The following is a 21,639-nucleotide window of genomic DNA, read 5'->3' on the forward strand; positions in this document are numbered from 1 at the left end:
AAAGTCTTTACTGTAAGGGTGGTGAGGCACTGGAATGGGTTGACAAGGAAGTTGTGAATGCTCCATCCCTGGCGGTGTTAAGGCTAGGCTGGACAGAGCCTTGGGTGACATGGTTTAGTGTGAGGTGTCTCTGCCCATGGCAGGCGGGTTGGAACTGGATGATCTTAAGGTCCTTTCCAACTCTATCTATTCTATGATTCTATTCTGTGATTCTATGATTCTATCCTAAGCCTCTTGTGTTTCCACAGAACACAAAGAGTTTTCCAATTGACTTCACTGAGCTGGGATTTTGCTTCAAGGAAGTGGAGAGAAGTAAAAGAAAATAGCGCAGTATTTAGGCTTCTAATACACATTGTGAGTACACAACATAAAAAGATTCAAAGGAACTCAAGTAATTTAGCCATTAGATAGTTAATAAGACTTTTCAGATTCTTGAAAGCCTTCTGTAAGTAAAAATTTTGCAGAAGGCAGTTATCTTCCCTTTATTTAATAAGCTAAATTTTCATGCCACAGACCAAAGAGGACTTTCTGATGTGGTACAGGCCTTGATTAAATTCAAATTATTCTAGATATTCTGTTCTATGTTACAGTTGACTCAGTGGATTTGTTCAGAATAACAGAAAAAGAACAAACCATTAATAATTATATTCCTTAAACAATTTTAACAAGGGGTAAAAAGATAGAGGAGAAAGCAAAATAGTTGAAAAGGCTTTTCGCTTGATTGAAAAAACAATTGAAATTACTCTGTATATATCTGAAAAGTTGTGTTTGTAGTGGGGTGAAAAATTATAAGGAAAAGGATTTTTACTGTGATGGTGGTGAGGAAGCTGGGAATGCTCCATCCCTGGTGGTGTTCAAGGCCAGGTTGGACAGAGCCTTGGGTGATATGGTTTAGTAGGAGGTGTCCCTGCCCATGGCAGGGGGGTTGGAACTGGGTGATCTTAAGGTCTTTTCCAACCCTAACTGTTCCATGATTCTGTGATTATATATCTGTCACACAGGATGCATTTTAATTATATGAATTAAAATATAAAAATATAGTATTCAATTAAGTTTTAAATACATTCTTTGTATTCTGGAAATCCACTATGATGTCACTGCCTTCATGGGCTACCAACAGCACTGTAGAGCAATTCACTAACACTACACAAATGCACTTTCATACAGGCTTGCTAATGTGCCGCTTTCCTCGGAAGTCAGTGGTTTAATTACACAGCACCACAACAACCACCACAAACAAATTAACAAAACCCCTACACAGATACAGATGTTTTGTGAAATAAAACCCTCCAAGTTCTGAATGTGTGTTATGCACCTTGCACTGGCATCTGCCAAAGAGATGCACATTCCACAAAAACCTTAATACTGACAGAGGTGAGTTTGATTCCCTTTAGTGCCTCAGGCTTCTGCCAAATAGCCATTAATTACATCATCAGACTAATTGCCCATTGTACCTCACCAAAGCAAAGACCTGAGGTTTGTTTGGATTCCATTTAAACTTCAGAGCAACTTCAATGCTGTGATCACCCCAGTAAAAGCACCTGCTTTGACTCTATTTTCAACTGCTTCACTTTTCAAAGCAGCACATGCTCTTTAACAGGCTTTTTTTCCCCCTCCCTTTTATGATAGTGCATAGTCTCGAGCTTGGTGCAGAGAAGAGACTCACACTTGTAAGTTAGTAGTTTGATGCATAAACTACAAAGCTTGTGCTTTCTTTGCAAAACTGCAAAATCCTCAAATGACCTCGTATGTAAGCATCATAAATCACCTGGGACAGTCCATCATGTACAAGCTCACAGCATATCATAAGAGTGAAAAACAAAACCAAACTTGAAAGCATGTTGCATGCCTTAACAGTAACCAGATAAACAGAAGAATAATGCATTGAACTTTAATACTTTTCCACGCTTGTGTACGTTTCTGTTTCTTCTGCTTGTGTTCCTTCACTCATTCAAATGTCAGCATGAAAATCCCACTTATGAACACAGCCCCGTAAGCATTTACTGTGCATTTCAAACAACCTTTCTGATATTCATTTTACAAGCAATTAATGAAAAACCACTCTGAGCTATAAAGAGGAAATTATGCCAGGTTCTGACAGAGGTTTTGCATGCAGATGTGCTGCAGTTATTACAATGGTTTCACTGTAAAGCTAAAACGAGGAGCTGCAAATAATATGTTAATTTGTTGCACCTTAAAAATGCATTTTGGGGAACAGTCAAGAAAATCAATGAAGAAACTCATTCCAGACATTGAGAACAAAGTTCCTTGAAGTTCCCAACATTCCTGCCCTATAGAATGAAAATTGAAGTTCTTTTCTTATTCTCTTTTACTTCTCTTTTTACAGTCTCTTTAACCCTGGAATGTAAAACATCTACTACCCTTTTCCACTTACTACACTTGGATGTTCTTTGCCTTCTAGATTTCGCTATAGAATCAGATCCTGGAGGAGTACCACCAGAACCTTTCAGCAGAGGCTGAGCCTGAGTCTTTGTATCAGTGATTATTGCTTGCAATAGTCTCATTAAACTGTTTTGTCCCCAGCTACAGAGTTCAACAGGGAGATGGTTTATATGCCTTCTCCGTTTAGAAATTACCTCTGTCAAATCCACAAACATCCTTCTTTCCTTAAATATTGTTTTTAAAAAAGCTATATTATACCAGCAATTCTTATTTTGCCATAAAAAAGAAAAAACAAAGCAAATAATCCCTTCTATAACAACAAAAATTTAAAACTCACGTTACCCTTGACTTTTTTTCCGAATGGCCTCATACAAAACATCCCAGAGTATCTGATAAAAAGAACACACCTTTTAAAACTTAATCTTGCTGAAGTTCTACCTTTTCTAACTGAAAATTCTAATGGCTTTTTCATCAACCTGCCTCACACAGTTGCATTACAGCGATGCTCAGCATCAGCAGCAGTGGGTCATCCAGGGCAGCGTGGGGCTGTGGAGGATAAACCTGAACTGAAGAAGCAAATTCCTCTGAGGGCTGCAGTGACTCCCTCATGAAGCTCATCAGGAATCACAAGCAGGGCTGCATTTAGGCTCTCTGCACTAAGCAGCAGGTTGCTCATGACAGTAACTGCTCACTAAAGGAGATGAGCTAAAACATGGGAGCAGGAAGGTTTACACAGGGCAAGGTAACTTCTCTGCCATGGACTGACACCAAGATTTTGCTCAGTGTTAGGAAGACCCTCTGGAGAGGCCATTCTCCAAGCAGATCAAAGGTGATATGGGCAGTTACCAAGCATACACTTATTTAATCAGGAAGCCTGTAGAAGAACACTGATGAGATTAAAGCCTCTTATTAGACAAATACAAAAGCATCACAGAACTGAGGAGTCAAGAAACAGAGTAATGCCCAAACTGTTTGGAATTATCTTACTCTTCCTTACACCAAAAAATAAACCCCTAATAGTACAGAACTGGGGACAAGAAATATCCTCCATGAACTAGAAATGAACCTCACTCCCTTGTGCATTTAGCTATTAGAAAAGAGTTTTAAAAGTCACAGTGAAACTCCAATACAGAGTCAAGAACAAAGCACTTGAGAGCTAGAGAATTACAACATCTCTGATAGCTTGAGGGAAACTTTGAGAACCTGGAAACAACCTATTCTGAAAATGAAGCAATTCCAATTCCTCTAATTGTAGGGAACAAGTGCCTTCTGTAGGGCAGTAAACCAGCCTGAACTGATTTCTATTGGGATTACAAACTTATGTTAAACTACTGCACAGAATTGCTATGAAACCAGAAACAATGCTTATATCCAATTAACAATATGCTAAAACATCACTGGATGATAGCATCTATTTTCAAGTTAGGAGCAACTATACAGAGGCGGGGAACAGAGCTTCCTTTTAATAACAGGAGTGGCAACCAGGGTTACAACTATGCAGTAGGCACACCTTTGCCTGACAGTGCATACAGCTGAAAGGCCTAGAGATTTCAGATGTGAAGACTGTGACATCCACTGTGATCATCTGTTCAAATGATCACAAGCTATAAAACTTGACCTCACAATTTCTCCACCCAACCTAGGTAATGGGGCTAAACCTGTGGCCTGTCATAACTTGGTAGGATAGAAGAGCTGATAGGGATTTAATCTGAAAGGATACTGTTATAGCATGTAAGCAAGAAATCTCACAAGACACCTACCCATACTTCCTCTCTTCCATACTTTATAATTTGCAGTCAGTACACAAGGCAAACCAAAAAGGTTTCTAGACATTTTAGAGTAAACACAGTTTTGGGAAGCTGAGGTATGGATTTACTTCCTCTGCCAACACTGTGACTTGATCATTAACTTAATCTTATAACAGTTGGCTGGGAGCTTTTGGCTTCATGTCATCAAGTCTCTTTTAAAATAATCTGGCCATTTTCCATGGAGAAAAGGAATCTATTTGTCAATATGCATTGTGTGTAACCATACATCTGAAAACATCTCTACTTGGTAACTGGCTACTTTTCCCTTCTGGAAGAGGAAGGTGGGCCTGTAGCCAAATACATATCATATAGACAATGCAACGGGAAGCTGTACAGTATGCTTTAAAATCTGTGATTCCAGGAATGATAAAGAAGACTCAGCAGCAAAGCAGATGTTTTGAGGCCTGGATTGGTGTTGGATTAAAGCTGATGGCAAGGATTCTATGAAGGCCTTTTTGTTGAGGTGCTCCTCATACATGTGTTCTGACCATACTGTGCAGCACATATACACACCCTATAACATTAGTACACAGTGGGCTTATCTTTTGTATGGGTGACATTTACCTTGGCTGCATTATTGCTTTCTTTATACGCCTTGTGAACAAATTTACAAAGACCTTCTTTATAGATATTCTGCTACCTATTAGAATACGGAATAAAACTCCCTTTTCTCTACATGTATTGTCTGTCATTAGGATTCAGGTGCCCTTCACTCATTAAGAGTAGGGTCAGGTTTTTGATAAAGAAAGTGCAAGACTTCCTTAATCCAAACAGGATGTTCTCTATATGGCGATACTGCTGCTGGTTTGCATATGGCTCTTGTAGTGTTTATAATGGCCATATAAGAATGCAAATACAATTCAAAATAACTTATAAAGCTGTGCTGCTTACAACTGTTGTATAGCTAAAACTATACTTCCTCCTTATAGTGTTCAATTCCAATCTCTTCCAGAAATTTAGCCACATGCCTACCAAGACCTCTCGCCAAAATTCCTGGGATATCAGTTTCTAGCACTGTTTCCACAATCATTAACTCCATTAGGTGCTGAACTGAGCCACACTGATGGAATAGATACAACAGATAAGACCTGGAGTATTGTGTGCAGTTCTGGGGTCCTCAACATAAAAAGGACATGGAACTGTTGGAACAAGTCCAGGGAAGGGCCACGAGGATGATCAGGGGACTGGAGCACCTCCCATATGAAGACAGGCTGAGGAAGCTGGGGCTGTTCAGCCTGGAGAAGAGAAGGCTGCGTGCAGACCTCATAGCAGCCTTCCAGTATCTGAAGGGGGCCTATAGGGATGCTGGAGAGGGACTGTTCATTAGAGACTGCAGTGACAGGACAAGGGGGAACGGGTTAAAACTTAAACAGGGGAAGTTTAGATTGGATATAAGAAGGAAATTCTTTCCTGTTAGGGTGGTGAGGCACTGGAATGGGTTGCCCAGAGAGGTTGTGAATGCTCCAGCCCTGGCAGTGCTCAAGGCCAGGTTGGACGAGGCCTTGGGTGATATGATTTAGCATAAGGTGTCCCTGCCCACAGTAGGGGGGCTGGAACTAGATGATCTTAAGGTCCTTTCCAACCCTAACGATTCTGTGATTCTATGATTCTACGATTCTATTGACTTACTGTGTATGTACACAGGCAGTGGTGTAGCAGAGGAGAATGGAAGGTGTGGGCTTTTTTCCCCCAGCTCCAGCCCCAGAGACAGGAAGAGAGCCATGTGTATGTCTTTTCCCACATAAAAAGTGATAGGACAAAAGGAAATAGCCTCAAGATGTGCTACGGAGGCTTAGATAGGATATTAGGAAAAATTACTTCACTGAAAGGCTTGTCAAGCACTGGAACAGGCTGCCCAGGGAAGTGGATGAATCACCTGCCCTAGAGTTATTCAAAAGACATGTAGATGTGGCACTTACAGAGAAGGGTTAGTGGTGGACTTAGCAGTGTTAGGTTTATGGTTGGACTTGATGATCTTAAGTGCCTTTTCCAACCTAAATGATTCTACCATTCTATTCTACATGAACAAAGAGACAGACTGGGTTAAATTACTAGATCTTTATGTCCCCTTAATTTGTTGTTGACATTTACTCAGAGGAGGCAACAGAACAGAGAAGAGAGCTATAAGCAAAGGCAAGGAGATTGTCTGGGGTTCGGTGCCTGTGTAAGCAAAGTTAGTGTATGCTTTCAACGGTTATGCTAAACAGTTGTTCCATTATTTATGTAAAAAGTAGTAACACATTAAGATTTGGATTCTTGGAAGGAATCTTATTTTTTCTTTTCCTAAAGACATGCCTCTGTATTCCTGAAAGTAATGCTTATATCCTTAAGGAATTTCATCAAATGCCTCCTCATAGCAATTTACTCTCCCTAAAGCCTCAATCTGATGAGCCACTCAAGTACAGTAGGTCACTGCAATGATGTAACGACAATGTCAGGGATAGACACTTATACAAGGCAGTAAGGCAGATTTATCTTATAGAAGTAGAAAAACTGTAGTCATCTCAGCTGAATTTCTGGTTATTTCAGTTACAGTGCTTTATTTTAGAGTTGCTTTTATCCTCTTGGTGTCATTTTCCAAGTGGGGCTTAACACAGTTTGCAAACAAAGTTCCCTGTGAAACTAAAGCATTCTAAGATGGTCTAAACAACTGCTTTCCAGACCTGCCTGCACCAGATTTCAGGAGCAGCCTTCTTCCTGCCCAAGCCACTCCAGAACACTGGCTGCGAGGGGGATGGCACAAAGCCTTGACCCTCTGCTGACTGCTCATGATCCTGCTAAAGGGAGAGTCTTGTAATCTACATATTAGTGATGAGCCTCTTCTGATTTATGCCTAATGCTGTAAAAACTACCATGACCCCTCCTTGGCTCCCTTCCTGCCAGCTTTTTCTCCATTCTCATCTAATCTTTTTATCTTTGGGAATGTTCCTGCCACTTGGACTCTAATAGAGCAAAATCCTCTCCAAGTACTCAACTCCCCTTGGACCCCTGTAGCTTCACCACCTCTATTTCTACCATGTTTGCTATGAGAAAGATCCTAACAAAAGCCTGTGGATGCCACTATAATATACAGCTGTTATTAGTGCAGATGAAAGCAATCAGAAAAAATGCAAATTGTAATAAAACTGCCAGACATGCAGTAACTACTACAGCTTTCAAATGACAGGAAAGCTCTGGCTCTGAGCAATTTCACTTCAAAGATTGATATAACTTCAGAATTGGTCCTGCTTTGTGTATTGGCATGGGACCAGGTGACCTCAAGAGACTTCAAGTCCTTTTTGGTCTAAGTTATGATTTTTGTGAAATTATATTTACCAAAGTGAAATATAGTCTCAAACTTTTACACAATATTAATTTACACCTTCAAACTGTAACTTGTATATATGGTACAATTAATTCCACGAGCTACCTAAAAGCCTTCGTTAGATGTAATGCATGACGAGAATTTATCACCCAAGGAATCAAATTCTCAATAAAGAAATTAATATGGTACATAACACCATAATGCACAAAAAGAAATAGGATATTTTGTGCAGAAGCTTTCTATTACTACAGTCCTTTTACCATCAAGTTTAACTTGCAAACTCTCCTGTCTAAATGTGGTTGTTTAGCAGTAATGCTGGAGACCTGGACCTGTACTTGCTTCACCTTTTCTTCTAAACTATGGATGCACCTCCATTTGTTTTCATGGAATCACTGAGGTTGGAAAAGACTTAAGATCATCAAGTCCAACCATTACCCCAGGACTACCAAGACCACCACTAAAGCAGAAAGTTTTAGTTCAGATCCTGGTTGTCTCCCCTTGTCATGCATTGGTTTGCGTTATGGAACAGTTGTGCAGAATGAGACTTGACCCCTTTTAGAGTGAATAAAGCTGTGCACATTTTGGAGTGAATGAGACTATAACTAGAAAGTTATTTACTGGTGAGTTCTAGGATACTGATGCTGTTGAGCTGAGCTGCCTTTTTCCACTGTGCACATCAAACATTACTAAAAACTAATCCTGTGATACACATAAAAGGTAAGTAAATATGATTCATATATTACCAGTGATGGTAATGGCCTACCCAGCTAATACCACAGCATTGGCAGAGTGACTATTAGAAGGCCAGCAGCACCCTGAATTCCTGCTCTCCTCCATTGTTAGGCATTGAGATGGAACTGGAATGTCAGTAAGTGAGAACTATTGCAAGCTACTGCTCAGTGGGCCAAAAGTCCTTTTAATGCCCCAGCACAGAAGGAACAGTTAACGGCTTTCGTACAACCTTTGACACCCTATTTGCAACTTTGAGGGATGACTGCTGTAATTTGTCCTAATGCCCATCCTCTGGCTTGCTCACGAATTCATAGTTTCACTGCTGTGTCTATATAATACCTTAAATATTGGTGATATGGTCTCCGTTCAGCAGTTAAAGCAAGTATGGTGTGTGCTGCAGTAAAACAAACAGCTGTACCCTACACAGAACAGTTCAAACCTCCAAATGAAATACTGAAATGAATCTCTACAGTACATCTAGCTTTATTGCACAGAGAGATGAGTCCATGAAGACTATATACACAGAAGCATTATTTTTTGATGGAAGTATAGTACTTAGGTTTTAGAAAAGCAGTGCTGACTGGTTTTCCTGTGCTCAACTTGTAAGTACCATGTACCCAGCTGTCCGTTTTACACAGCTTTGTGTATCATTCTATGTATTATTTATACTTGGAAAAGACAGAGCCTCACAGGAGTCAGAACTTTGTTATGTATCAGTTATGTAGCAAGCCATTGATATGGTTGTGTCAAAGGTTTTTTGTTTATTAGTCTTATGATCCACAGACAAAAAAAGAAATTAAAAGCCCCACAAAAATGAAGTTTCAATTCAGAAACACTTGTGACAGTTCCTCCCAAATATATTATAGTTCTATACTGATTTAATGGCCTGCTACTTTTAAAGTGACTGCTTTTCAGATAGCTGCACATAGTTGCTTTTATTATTACAAAAGCATTGTCAAGTGTAGAAGTACAGAATTAGTGTACTTACATTAGAGAAAATTAAGGCAGAATGCCCATCTTTTTAACTCTATGTTCCTATAATAGACACTCATTCTTCATCTTTTTCCTTTCAAATGTAAGAAAGCTTGAAAGACTTAAACTAGGTTTAGTTTAATAAGAGAAAATAAGGAGCCTGCCACACAGAAAATGACTAGATTATGCTCAGTTTAGGGGTTCCACTTTTGCCTCAGGCTTTTGGGACATTAAGGCCACCTTATAAATCCTGGTCAGCGCTTTTTTTCTAAAGAGCAGAAATGAGAGTTTATTAGCATCACAGTGGTTGCCTCAATAATGACAAAACAGTTGCTCATTACTGCTCATTAGATTCATATTAGATTCATTTGCAATAGCAATACATCTTCTATTCATACTCGATTGCAGAACAACAGATATGATTTGACACCTGCTGTAGTACAGAATTCATTAGAAAGTAATAATACAAATAGGAACTCAATGGATGGACTTAGTCTTCTGTCTCTGATGGGTCTAAAATCTGTCATTTAATGTTGAATTTATATAGGATAAATACCACAGCAGGCAATCAGGGTCTTCAAATCATACGTACTCCAGTAAAATATCACACACAGAAGCAGATATGCAAAGAGCAGACATACAAGTAAGCAAATAAACAGTACCAGATGCAGTATTTTTTGCACAGCGGTAACATACGTGGACCGTTTCTGTTGATATCACTCATATAAATGTAGTTACTAATCTTTAAAATTGTAGAAAAATGTAAAAAGTTAAGTTTTTCATCACTATTAAGTCAACAAGTAAACAGGCCTGATTTTCCCTTGAAAACATCTGGGACAAACCAAGCCCAGGAGGTTACTTAGCTGCTGTTGTCTTAATTTACTCAAATAGTAAATCAGTATTGTATTGCTATACTTTGGAAGCACCAATCTAGTGATAGTGCTTAAATGACCTAAAATCTCTACTTCTTCCCAAAAATTCCATGGGGAAAAAGACCCCAAATTATATCAAAATTCAAAAGTTCTTGCCTTTTTTCCTGTACCAGGGATGAAAGTATACCCAATAGGCCTTCACATCATGAAGCAGAGAAAGAGAGGAATGGGCCGATTCCAAAATATAGCCTTGCATATCCTAAAATAATTCACTTTATATCATCCTCAGCCTTACTATTACCTTTCACGATATTTCTGATGCTCTTTCTCAAGGTACAAACCAAATATCCCCTTGCTGTCTTCTGCCCAGCTCCTCATTATCCCTGGTGGTGTTCAAGGCCAGGTTGGACAAAGCCTTGGGTGACATGGTTTAGCATTAGGTGTCCCTGCTCATGGCAGGTGGGTTGGAACTAGACGATTTTAAGGTCCTTTCCAACCCTAACTATTCTATGACAGCTATGATAATTCATCAATTCAGTTAAATAATTCCTACCACTTACTGTTTATGTAAAGGGATTTCTGTGTGTTCCTACTACCTCAGCACAAATAATATGAAAAACTATATCACTTTGCTTAATCTATCCCTGGAAAGAAATTTCTTCACAACTTCTTTTCAAATCCATTTCTTACAAGAGGCGCTTTCCAACAGAAGAGGTCCTCTTTCAATTCAATCCACAGTCATAATTTAGCTCTGCTTTCCACTGCAGAACTGAATATAGTCATTGCTCTCTGCATGCACTGGATAGCATTCATGATTTCACGCTCAAGGAGCATATAGGACAGTAGAGATGAATTCTCAATGAAACACTTCCAAATAAGTCTTCTGAATCTCATAATGAAAGTACCAATACAACCTACAATCAGGCCTGACTTTTGGACTCCTTAAGTCACATTATCAGCTCATGGCCATTCTGTGATTCTCTTTTTCTTTCAAACCAGCACTCTAAAAGAAGCATAGCCTCAAATGTTGCATTATGAAATACTGTTGTTTCTCTTGCACCGATACTCCAATGCCTCACAACTTCATATTCGGCAGCAAATTGTGTAAGGACACATCTGTTTTGGTTTTGCTGCTCATGAAATAAGTAATAATGTTGTGGTTTAAGCCATTAAATAGGTGCTGAAGTTGATCCTTAGGAAACCAGTAACCTCTTTGTCATTCACTGTTTCCCCATTCAGTTTATTACTTGCTCATTTCACCAGTTTCACACTTTTTACACTTACATTCTCCAGCTTAATTAATAATTTCCTATACGATTCTGCATAAAATGCCTGAAAGCCCAAATAAATTGGTTCTATCATACTTCTCTTGTCCAGTAAATCGTTACCTTAAACATAGATACAAGTTAGTTTGGCATGACACAAAGCAATACTGCATTTTATCTCAGTTTCCATTTATCATCATGGACTCTTCTTCCAAAATCAAAGTTCTAAAGGTACAAACTGTTGAAGTCAGGCAACCAGATATTTGGTTGCTCAAATCACTTTCTTTACTTAATTGTAATTATTTTCTGCATGGCAATATGCCATACTAGACATTTCTTCCCCTTGCTGTCTGTAAACTATGGAAGTTGTCGTCTTTCCTCTTGACTTAAGTCACCTGACACAAAGCACTCAAAACATGCACTAAAAAGAAAGACCACGTATAAAACTGTTCATAAAAGGCATACAAATATTCCTCCTCTGTCTAAGCGAGCACAACTTTCTCAGGACCACTATGCAGTATTATTTAAAGGTTATTTCAATGTGAGCTCTCTTCTCCCTGTGTTTTACAGAGCAGACTTGATAGAAAATTCATACACAATCACTCTATGAGGAATACTTAAAGCCACCAGATCTGCCTTGGTTCAGCCACCAGTAGAACAGCAGTTCTAAGCCTGGATTTTCAAGAGTTACCATAAATGTAAAAAAAAAAGGGGGAAAAAAAACATCAAATTATCCCATCAGTCTTCTTTCACAAGTGTGATTCTCCTCATGGAATTGACTATGACTATCAGGTAATGACAGCACCTTGCTTTCTTGGGCATGCTGGAAAAGCAACACATATCTATCTTATTAGATGCATTACACAACCTATTTGCCACTTCACTACTGTTCTTAATTTTAAAAACAAAAAAAAACACAAACCCTAAAACAAAGCAAAACATCACATTTAAAGGAGTCTGAACAGTCATTAGAAATAACAGCTTCCTGATTTCTCCTAGAAAAGAAGGCATTGGTACCTTGCCTCTTTCCTTCTGGATGGGATCTGAGAAATAACAATGCAAATATATTAATATTGCATGGTCAGGGCTACTTTCTATTAATATGCCATTAATAAAATGACCTTTGCACTACATTTAAAGATCATGAAAATCAATATTTATTCTGAGGTCAGGGGAAAAAGAAATCAATCTTGCAGTGAAATGTGTCATATTTAACATATCCTATCATCGTAATTAACTTTATACATAAAAAGTAGCATTGACAGGTGAATAATTAATGTTATAACAGATGAGTTTCCTTTCTCAAACAACTTTATGTGGATAATCTCAGAAATGGAAAGCCCTTCTCCCCAGATGCTTTGCCAGATTCATTCCTCTCCATTTCTCTAAACCTTTTCACATCACTGCTCTACAGGGGGGGGAAAAGTCACTGTTTCCTGTAAATCAAGAACACTAGTGAGATCCTACTAATATTCCTGTAATTTCTTCATTTCCATTTCTAGATATCCTTTGAAAAGGCCTGGTGTCTAAGCATTAACCACCATAGAAGCTTAGCAACCTTCCCCCTGCTCTTATGCCTAGGATAAAATGTACAATACCGCCAGTGGAGGCAAACTTTTTATTTTCTTTGCAAGGCTGTAATACCCAACTTCATAGAAATCTTGTGTTCTGTATGTGTTTGGTTTTGGAGGGGAAAAGCCTACATTAGAAAAGAAAGCTTGAAACAACAACAGAAACAATGACAAACACAAACATACATTGGAGCTGACTATATGGGATACCATTTCTAATGCATCACCTGTCCTACAAGAAGGTAGAGCTAATGTTCACCATCAGGTAATAGCCATGGCAATTGCACATACACAGTAACTCTCACCTGAGAATACCAGCACCTTAAAACAAGCCACCCAGACTGCTTCAGATAGATTAAATGCAACAAATAGGAAATAATTTGTATATGGTCAGTCTGTAGCAAAGCCAGGATTCTGATTCCAGGAATTACTCCCATAAAGAATATAATTCCTGATCCCTTTCTGTGCTCTAACCACTAGACATTCTGCTCTCCCTGTAAATTCAATCCATTCCCACAGCAACAATAAACTTACAGTATATCTTTGTGCTTTTCTGAAAGTAAATAAACATGAGTAAGAAAACACTTTCTCATAAACACCTGCTTTCTTAAAGGTATGAGCAATAAAACCTCTGACATACAAGAGATAAGGAAGACACCCTCCAGCTATAGTGGAAGGAGCTGGGAGTAACATCTCATCCCAATAGCCATTAAAATGATGCAAGAGCAGGAACACATTAGGGGAGAGGAATCCTAACTGGGCAGATGGATTCTGCACCTCATTCAAAAACCAAACATAATTTCTTCCCTGTTTCAGGAGTTTTGGTGCTTTTCTCACTGGAAAGTTTAACCTCAGGGTATTAATCCCCCCTATTAATCAGTTCTGTGTGGAGTGCTGATTACAAATTTCCACAGTATTGGCAGCAAGGTGAGTGTTAAGAGACTGGATGGAAAAGTTACAGTGGTAAAACAGCCCCTCTAAGTGTGGAGTCATTCATTCATTCAGGCTGCTTGGCATTAAAGCAAATATCACCTATTGCCATTGTCATTTCCTGTACTTTAATAGAGCTCTTCAAATAATTCGTTTGCAGTATATTTAACATGAAAGCTCCAAGATCTCCAATTTATTGTATTGTCTTTCAAGAGATAACTGATTTCTTGCCTGCCTTTTAAAAGTCTCAGCTGTTTTCTTCTGCTCTGTTTAACACATAAAAGCATTTAATACTTTAAACTTACTGTGAGATGCAAAATACGAGAACTGTCTACATGGAAAACCTTAATCAGTCAGAAAGTTGGTAAATTATGTCTTCATGCCATCCATATTGAATGTCCATTACTCCTGGACATAGCACATTAACTGACTCATTAGCTATTTCAAACCATATGGACTTAGGTTTGGGTGGGTTGCTCTGATAATATGCTGAGGTGAGCTTCCTAATTATTGTAATTATGTGATCTCAATCACGGGGCCAGTCACACAAAATAGAGTCAAGGGTCTTTAAAATGGGTGTCAATGCACCCAGACAATGACTGAGTTGAGCAACATGCCCTCTGGATGTTGGAGATCCCTTGGTACTGCAAGAAATAATTACTTCAAAAGTTCTATGAAAGTGACAGGGAGCACAGTGACTTAGCACAGCAAGCACGGGACTCCACACAGATGCACCAACACAAATAGATTCCTCAGCAGAAGCTGGGAAGCAGCTCTGAAACTTGATGCCTTGTTGTCAATGGTCTTAATACAGAGATGTTACAGCTGTTGGGTAAACTTAGACATGGTATTTTAAGCAACAAGGAGTTCTGGAGGGGTGGGGGGAAATAAATGTGGAAGTGTTAAAATGACAGTATTAAATACCACAAAAGCATCACAATGCAGCAGGGAGCAAAGAAACAAGTTGCTCACCTACTGCAGCAAATTTAAGGATCTTTTTGTTACATGATACTGCAAGATTTCATATAATTGAGTAAAACCTTGTATCCTCAAGCTTAGGTTTGAGTAAGGAGAAGAAGAAAGGATTGAAATAAATGGAAAATGCATCAAGTATTTAATATATAGTGTTTCAAAACAAAGCCAAAACCAAATACAGCCTCAGGCCTGAAATAAAAATAGTTTGCTATGTTTTTAAACACCTAAAGAAAGCACTCACTCCCTGAGAATCCTACCACACTTTTTAAATGCAACCCATGGTAATACAACATAACTTTTTGTCACCTGCTAGACCTTATTCTAGAAAGACAATTAGAAATAGGGTGCTGCTTCTGAATCACAGGTGTGGATAGAACTTCCAAAGTTTAAACTTTACAGACTCACTTATAACTTTCAAAGTGCCTTTGGGACACCTACAAATCCAGAAAGCCAGATATTAAATAGCACCAGGCACCTGAATACATAACAAAATAGCAGAACCTTTTATTGAAATGCTACTTAGGTATATAACTTTGAACCATTGTATGAACTAAAGTTATCTACACACAGATCTTCACTCCAAAACTAGATCCCTGTATTTGCCTTGCAGAAAACACAGCTTAGGGCATTAACAAATACACAGATTAGCCTAAAAAGTATTGCACCACCATTATCTTTATCAGGAATACAACAGCAACCATACCTGTATCAACTCTGCAGAGAAGCTCACATTTCCTCAGCCATCATGTATTGTTGTAATATCAGTATAATAGTAAATATATACCAAGCAAAGCAAATGAATAAGCCCCTGAAGATGTCAGGAGCACTAAAACATCCAGAAAGAGGTCTTTCTACCACTTTTAATATATAGCTCTGACTAATAAGAAAATGCCTACCTGAGATGCATGAAGGATAGATGCTTCATGAGAAGGGCCTGTGGCCCTCAGCTGTTTGAAACAATGTGCTCTGAGGAAGTGCAATAACAGTAATTTGTTAGCATTTCCAGTCGGATGCAGGCATGATTTGTGTATTTTTACTCTTATTACATACACACCTCTCTCCTATGATTCTTGAATTTGGCAGTAATGGTGGCTATACCACCTTAAAGGGAAATTACTTCCACCATAATTAGTCTTTTCTGAAAACAAACCAAAACCAAACAAACCCAAATACCAAATAAAAGCCCACACCCCTACCTGCCATTATTTTTGCCATTCACCCCCCCTTAAATCACAACAGCTAACTGCTAATTTGAAGCAACTGTGAAGAGGCAACAGAGGCTTTAACCTGACTAAATGAAGCTCATGTTTGTTGGGAGAGTTGCTAACTGGCTGACAGTAAGCAGGAGAAAAAGAAACCAACCCTATCTCCAGTTCAGCCCAGCAGCACAAGAGGTTTTCTCAGTCCCACCCACAAAGCATAGGGATGTGTTATATATAGGGCCAAAGGACCTAGTACCAAGGTCTAGTCTGATTAGAGCTTTTCTCAGGTAAAGTTTTTGGTCTTTATTGATTTTTAAGTAGGTCCATGTGTTGATTCCTTGTTCAGCGTTGTCTAGAACAGAGTTGTATGAAATACATTCTAGACACTTGTATATATTTCTGTCAGCCTTATTAATAAATATCTGATTTTAAGTGACAGATGAACTCATCCTTCAGAAGGAGTCTGATATATGCAGGAAGCTTCTCTTTTTAATAAATTGTTTTTTGCTTATTAGTCTGAGTAGTATTATTAGTCCTTATCACATTCCTGTACACTTGTCTGAGGGATTTTTAACTCTTGCAATAAACAATAAAAGTTTTTAAGCCTTCAATTTTATGTAAATGCTTTTTTAAATAAAAATAAGCCAAATTCCCAAACGTCAACAAACTGATAATTATTTTCTGTGACTTGCAGAATATATATTTTAAACCTTTTTATGCTACATGACATTGTTAAGTTGTACAAGCTGTGAAAGAGCCACATGATATTAAAGGGAACTAAGACTTCAGATACCTTTGCTTTTGAGTAGAGTTCAAGCTGTAGAGTTGTTTGTTTTTTTTTTTTAGGAAAGGAAAGCTTTAGTTGAAAATTGAAGACCTTAAACCTCAGCTGCCTATGGATGTATCAGTCTTGCATGGGTAAAAAGGGTGTTGTGTAGCCTGACTTCAAAGAGTAATAGATTATGCTACTATACTCATTAACAGTTAAATAGAGCCTGGTGTATTAGTTTCTACTTTTAGTTTTGCTATTAGCTTGAAATGAGTATTTTTGAAATAGCCTTTTCTGATGACTTCATTATGCATCAGAACTTGTTTTCGTTTTGTGATCTTATCCTTGCTCAGGAATAAAAAGCAGTAAGTAAGTTTAAAACAACTTACATTTCTGAATTGTGAAGTTTTGTAATGAACACCAACCTTTCATTAAATCAATGTATTCTACTAACTTCCTGATGTTAAAAGTATTCTCAATGGTTTTGGGGGAATGAAATGTAAATGAACTGCAGGCCTTGTGTACTCAGAAAAAAAACAGGAATATCTAATCAATTTTGTTTCTTTAGGAACATGTACCTTTTTATTCATCCATACTTAATGTGTGGGGGAAAAAAAAAAACCACACCACAATTTCTACACAATTTTGTCTCTTAATTTGTAGGTGTTTTCTCCTGGTTCCCCAAAAAAGGAGCCTTAAACTACGTAACAATGTAGGTCTCTGCTAGCAACCTAATGCTATCGTTGGTGTCTGCTGAACGCGTAGAAGACAGATGCAAACCTCACCAGATTTGTTTCACTTTCTTATCCTGATGTACTTCTACAGGCACGGTAAGATAGCTCAGAAGCAGTAAGCTCTCTAATGCATCCTTTTCGGTTTAATCATGTGAATCCCTTTTTGCAACAGTTGAGCAGAAAAGGTTTCTCCTTCAACACAAGCAAGTTCTCTGGTTCCCAGGTAACTATTTGAAGACAATTTTCTTTGAGACGACTTTTTGCGTGTGGCAGAAGAGTGGCTCTCATCCCAAGTGAGACACCCTGACAGCATTGCCCAAGTGCTCTGTGTGAATAAAGGTGCTAGCTCTCTCCAGAGAATGGTAATGGTTTCTTTGACGCAGCACTAGGCATCTCGGGTTGTTTGGGTGGTTTTTGCAGGGGAAACACAACAAAAACCCCGACACACAAACAAAACTATCCCAACACTACCCTCCTACAGCCTGTTTTGACAGCTGTTCCAAAGAGGAGAAAAACCCTACAAAAAGTTTTATGGCATAAAGCAAATGAATCTTGACTTTTTTATGGATGAGTTTTCTACTGGCAATTCTTTAGCTGGTCCTTTCAGTAATGCTAAAACAACAAAGCCTGCAAGACTGATGAAGCAGTAAAGGTTGTTATGTTAAGGCCTACTCTACTGATGGCATTATGTACTTTCAGTCGCAATCTGTGTTAATATTAACTGTAGTGATAAAACAAGGAGTAATTCTTTTAAGCTTAAGCAGGGAAAGTTTGGGTTAGCTATAAGGAGGAAGTTCTTTACTGTGAGGGTGATGAGGAACTGAAACAGGGTGCCCAGAGAAGCTATTGCAGCCCCATCCCTGGTAGTGTTCAAGGCCAGGCTGGACAGGGCTTGGAGCAACCTGCTCTAGGAGAAGGTGGCCCTGCCCGTTGCAGGGGTTTGGAACTAGATCTTAAGATCCTTTCCAACCCAAACCATTTTGTGATTCTACGATTTTAAGTTTACTTGCAAACTGTGGTTGCTGAAGAAGTTCTGGACTTCCATCGTTTGTGAAATTTATTTATGTATAAGGACAAGAAGTCACTGCTGGGAAGATGTGGTGGTCCCCAGGGAGCTCTAACTAGGTGTAGTGTGCTGGCTGGGTGAGTGGACCCTGTTAATAAATCAAAGATCACACAAGATGGTGGCTTGTGATCAGAGGTATGCTCTATGTGCTTGGGGAGCTAAAGGGCACTGAGGGTTTGTTGTTGGTTCTAATTATCAGCTCACAAGCTAATGGCAGTGATATGACTGACCCACCACCCCTGGTTCAGCTCCATCTGTACTTCTGTGCAGGAATGGCTGTCATTTGGCCTTTGCTCTTCTCACTGCACTCTGGGGCAGCGCCAGCCTCTGCCATGTCACCCAGTGTGAACACGAGAGGTGCTGCATGATGGCTTTGGGGTAAGTTTGGAAATCAAAGAACCAAAAAGGTTGGAAAAGACCTTCAAAATCATGAAGTCCAATCTTTGCCCCAGCCCTGCCAAGGCCACCACTAACCCATGGCACTGAGGGCCTCGTCTACACGGTGTGTGAACATTTGCAGGGATGGTGGCTCCAGCACTGCCCTGGGAAAGTGTTTGTATGTGTAGGATTGATCCTTGAGCTATGCCAGGAAGATCCTGAGGCCAAAGTGAGGTGGCTTGACTGAGGGGTGGTACCATGATGGCTCTATGACTTCATTACAGCTCCTGAAGTCCTTGCTGTGTCATGAAACCACAGGGTTCAAACTTAAAATGGGAGATTCAGGTTAGACCTTAGAAGCTCTTCCCTGTGAGGGTGCTGAGGCGCTGGCACAGGGTGCCCAGAGAAGCTGTGGCTGCCCCATCCCTGGCAGTGTTCAAGGCCAGGTTGGACACAGGGGCTTGGAGCAAGCTGCTCTAGTGGAAGGGGTCCCTGCCTGTGGCAGGGGTTGGAGCTGGAGGAGCTTTGAGGTCCTTTCCCAAGCTACAACCTGACTTTTGTACTTTATTTTAACCCCGGGCACGGAACACCCCGATCACACACACCTATATGCACCAAAACAGTTTAAAAAGGAAAAAAACAACCCAAATAGATGAGTTCCTCACTCGCCAGCGCACCTTTAGAAGCGGGACAGCCGAAGGGATGGGAAATCTCCGCTGTTCATCGACCTCCTCCATGTCCCGCCGCCGCCTCAGCGGGCAGCGCCACACGGCCGGGAGGCGGGAAACGGCGCGCGCCTCCCCCAGGGCGGGCTCCGCGCTGCTGAGGGGAGCCGGGCGGCGGAGCGGGGCCCGAGCCGGGGCTCCAGCGGGAGGACGGCCGCTCACCGCCTCCGCTGCCTCCTGCACCCGCCCCGCGGGAAGTTCCCGGCCGGGAAGTTTGCGGCCGGCGGCGGAGGGAGCCCGAGGGGCTCCTGTGGAGGTGCGTGTGTGTGTGTGGGGGGGGAGCGGGCGGCGGGGCCCAGCGCTCACTGCCCTATCCCGGTGGAGCGGACGCCGCAGTGGGTGAGCAGACCCGGCTTCCGCTCCGCTGAAAGGCCCGGGACGGGGAAAAGCGGCCAGAGGGGGAGCGAGCTGGGCCCGCTGGGCAAAGGACTTGGAGGGATGTTGTTTCTTCTGATCAAAGTCAGCTTTTGATTTCGTTTTTTCCTCTCTCTCAAGGTGCGATGCCGCCAAAGGATCGCGGCAAAGGCAAGCTGCCGGTTCCTCTCCCCAGAGACATGATCCTGAAAGACACCGAAGGGAAAGTGTGGCGGCTGGGCAGCCAGATCGGCCAGGGAGGATTTGGCTTGATCTACTTAGGTAAAATAGTGGTGGTAGTTAAGAGGGTAACTTGTAAAAAGTCTTTGCAACTTCTTAACATAAATCAGAATGGTCTTTAAAAGTTACATGCTTGTGGTCAGCTGTGTTGAAGTGTGGTTTTCTGACGTTTGCAGCACCCTGTTGGGCGTCTGTCTTGGTCTAATGCTGTTGATGGTACAGTGTGTTCTCCACGCCCAGTTTGCTGGCTCCTTGTGCGCTTTGCTGTGGAGCTCAGGTGGGGTAGGCAAGGTGCTGCTGCTGTCAAAGACCACGGAAGAGTGTTGCCAAGTGAGGCTATATAATGGTGATGCTTTCCTTCGCTGCTGCTTTGGACTGATGCCAGTTCTGTGTTCTGGAGCACTCCTTGGGTTTCCGCTTACTGGAAATGTTCTCTTCTGGCCAAGACTACATTAGTTTCCATCCAGGACGCGTAGCAGTTAGCTGGGTGTTGCCTCTGAAATAAAACTTTTCACCAGAGGTGGAAAAGCTGTCCTTTATTTGCTCTGTCCTAGCTAGCTTTCTGTGTTTCCTTCGGAAGAAGCTGTTGCATTTCACTCAGGCGGCGTTTTCTGAGGAATGAATGGTTCTGAAAGGCAGTTTGTAAAGCATTTTGGGTCACTGGAGAGCATATAATGTATGTTACTATTGCTGGTCTCTATGAAACAGCAAATCCTGTTTGCAAGGCAATATTAAATTTGGGATTTTTTGGGGAGGGGGGTGTGTTTTATTTGTTTTTCCCCACGGCAAACACGTACAGGCAAAGTGGTCCGCAGTGGCTGTTAGGAACTAAACTGAACTTGTATAAGACAGCAGTAAAGAGTTATCTAGAAGTAGTTTAGTACATCGCCTCTGGAGCCAAACATGATCTGTGTAAGTTAGAGATATGTTATCTCTCTATTTAGAGTATTAACGTTTAAATCTTCATGAGCAAGTCACTCCTATACATAAATCAACTTCCCTTTGCATAAACCAGCTAAACCTTCTTGTTTTACGATTTTTCTTTTTGTGTGGTTGCCGTGGAAAATAGTTTTGATTGTTTCCTACTCCTGGGTTTGTTTTTTTTTCAGTTGGTTTCTTAATGATGTTTCCTTCATATTGAGTGATTTGTTGGAAAATGATCTGTTCAAACACTGTTACGAAGCATGAGCTTTCCACTTAGTGTGATTTCCAGATCTTTATAATGAGACAAGTATTCATTAGAACAGGCATCATGTGCCATGTGCATTATCAATTGTCTTTAGTAACTCCTTTCTAATATGCTGAGCTGTGCTGGATTTAATGTGGTTTCATGGAGGTG

At 40.4% G+C, this 21,639-nt stretch overlaps 1 protein-coding gene and 1 long non-coding RNA gene across 7 annotated transcripts in view; both read left to right on the forward strand.

Annotated features, from left to right (window-relative positions):
- Positions 1–15,928: 15,928 nt before the first annotated feature.
- On the forward strand, positions 15,929–17,775 carry LOC134158168 (uncharacterized). The gene is made up of 3 exons (XR_009962623.1): positions 15,929–16,321; positions 16,881–16,986; positions 17,710–17,775. It is a non-coding gene; the product is annotated as an uncharacterized LOC134158168 (long non-coding RNA).
- Positions 17,776–19,845: 2,070 nt separating this feature from the next.
- The window catches only part of VRK2 (VRK serine/threonine kinase 2), a 46,712-nt gene continuing 44,918 nt past the window's right edge, over positions 19,846–21,639 (forward strand). For 5 of the 6 annotated variants that reach the window (XM_062609389.1, XM_062609407.1, XM_062609415.1 and 2 more), the window contains exons 1-2: positions 19,987–20,045; positions 20,202–20,342. In XM_062609389.1, the coding sequence (XP_062465373.1) occupies positions 20,207–20,342 (136 nt within the window). In that variant the 5' untranslated portion in view covers positions 19,987–20,045; positions 20,202–20,206. Of the gene's footprint in view, positions 19,963–19,986; positions 20,046–20,201; positions 20,343–21,639 lie in introns of those variants that run through there. The other variant, XM_062609399.1, reaches the window with a different exon arrangement.

Source organism: Pezoporus occidentalis, unplaced genomic scaffold (assembly GCF_034315485.1).
Source record: "Pezoporus occidentalis ecotype Australia unplaced genomic scaffold, CSIRO_AGI_Poc_V1 ctg10, whole genome shotgun sequence".
Classification (NCBI taxonomy): domain Eukaryota; kingdom Metazoa; phylum Chordata; class Aves; order Psittaciformes; family Psittacidae; genus Pezoporus; species Pezoporus occidentalis.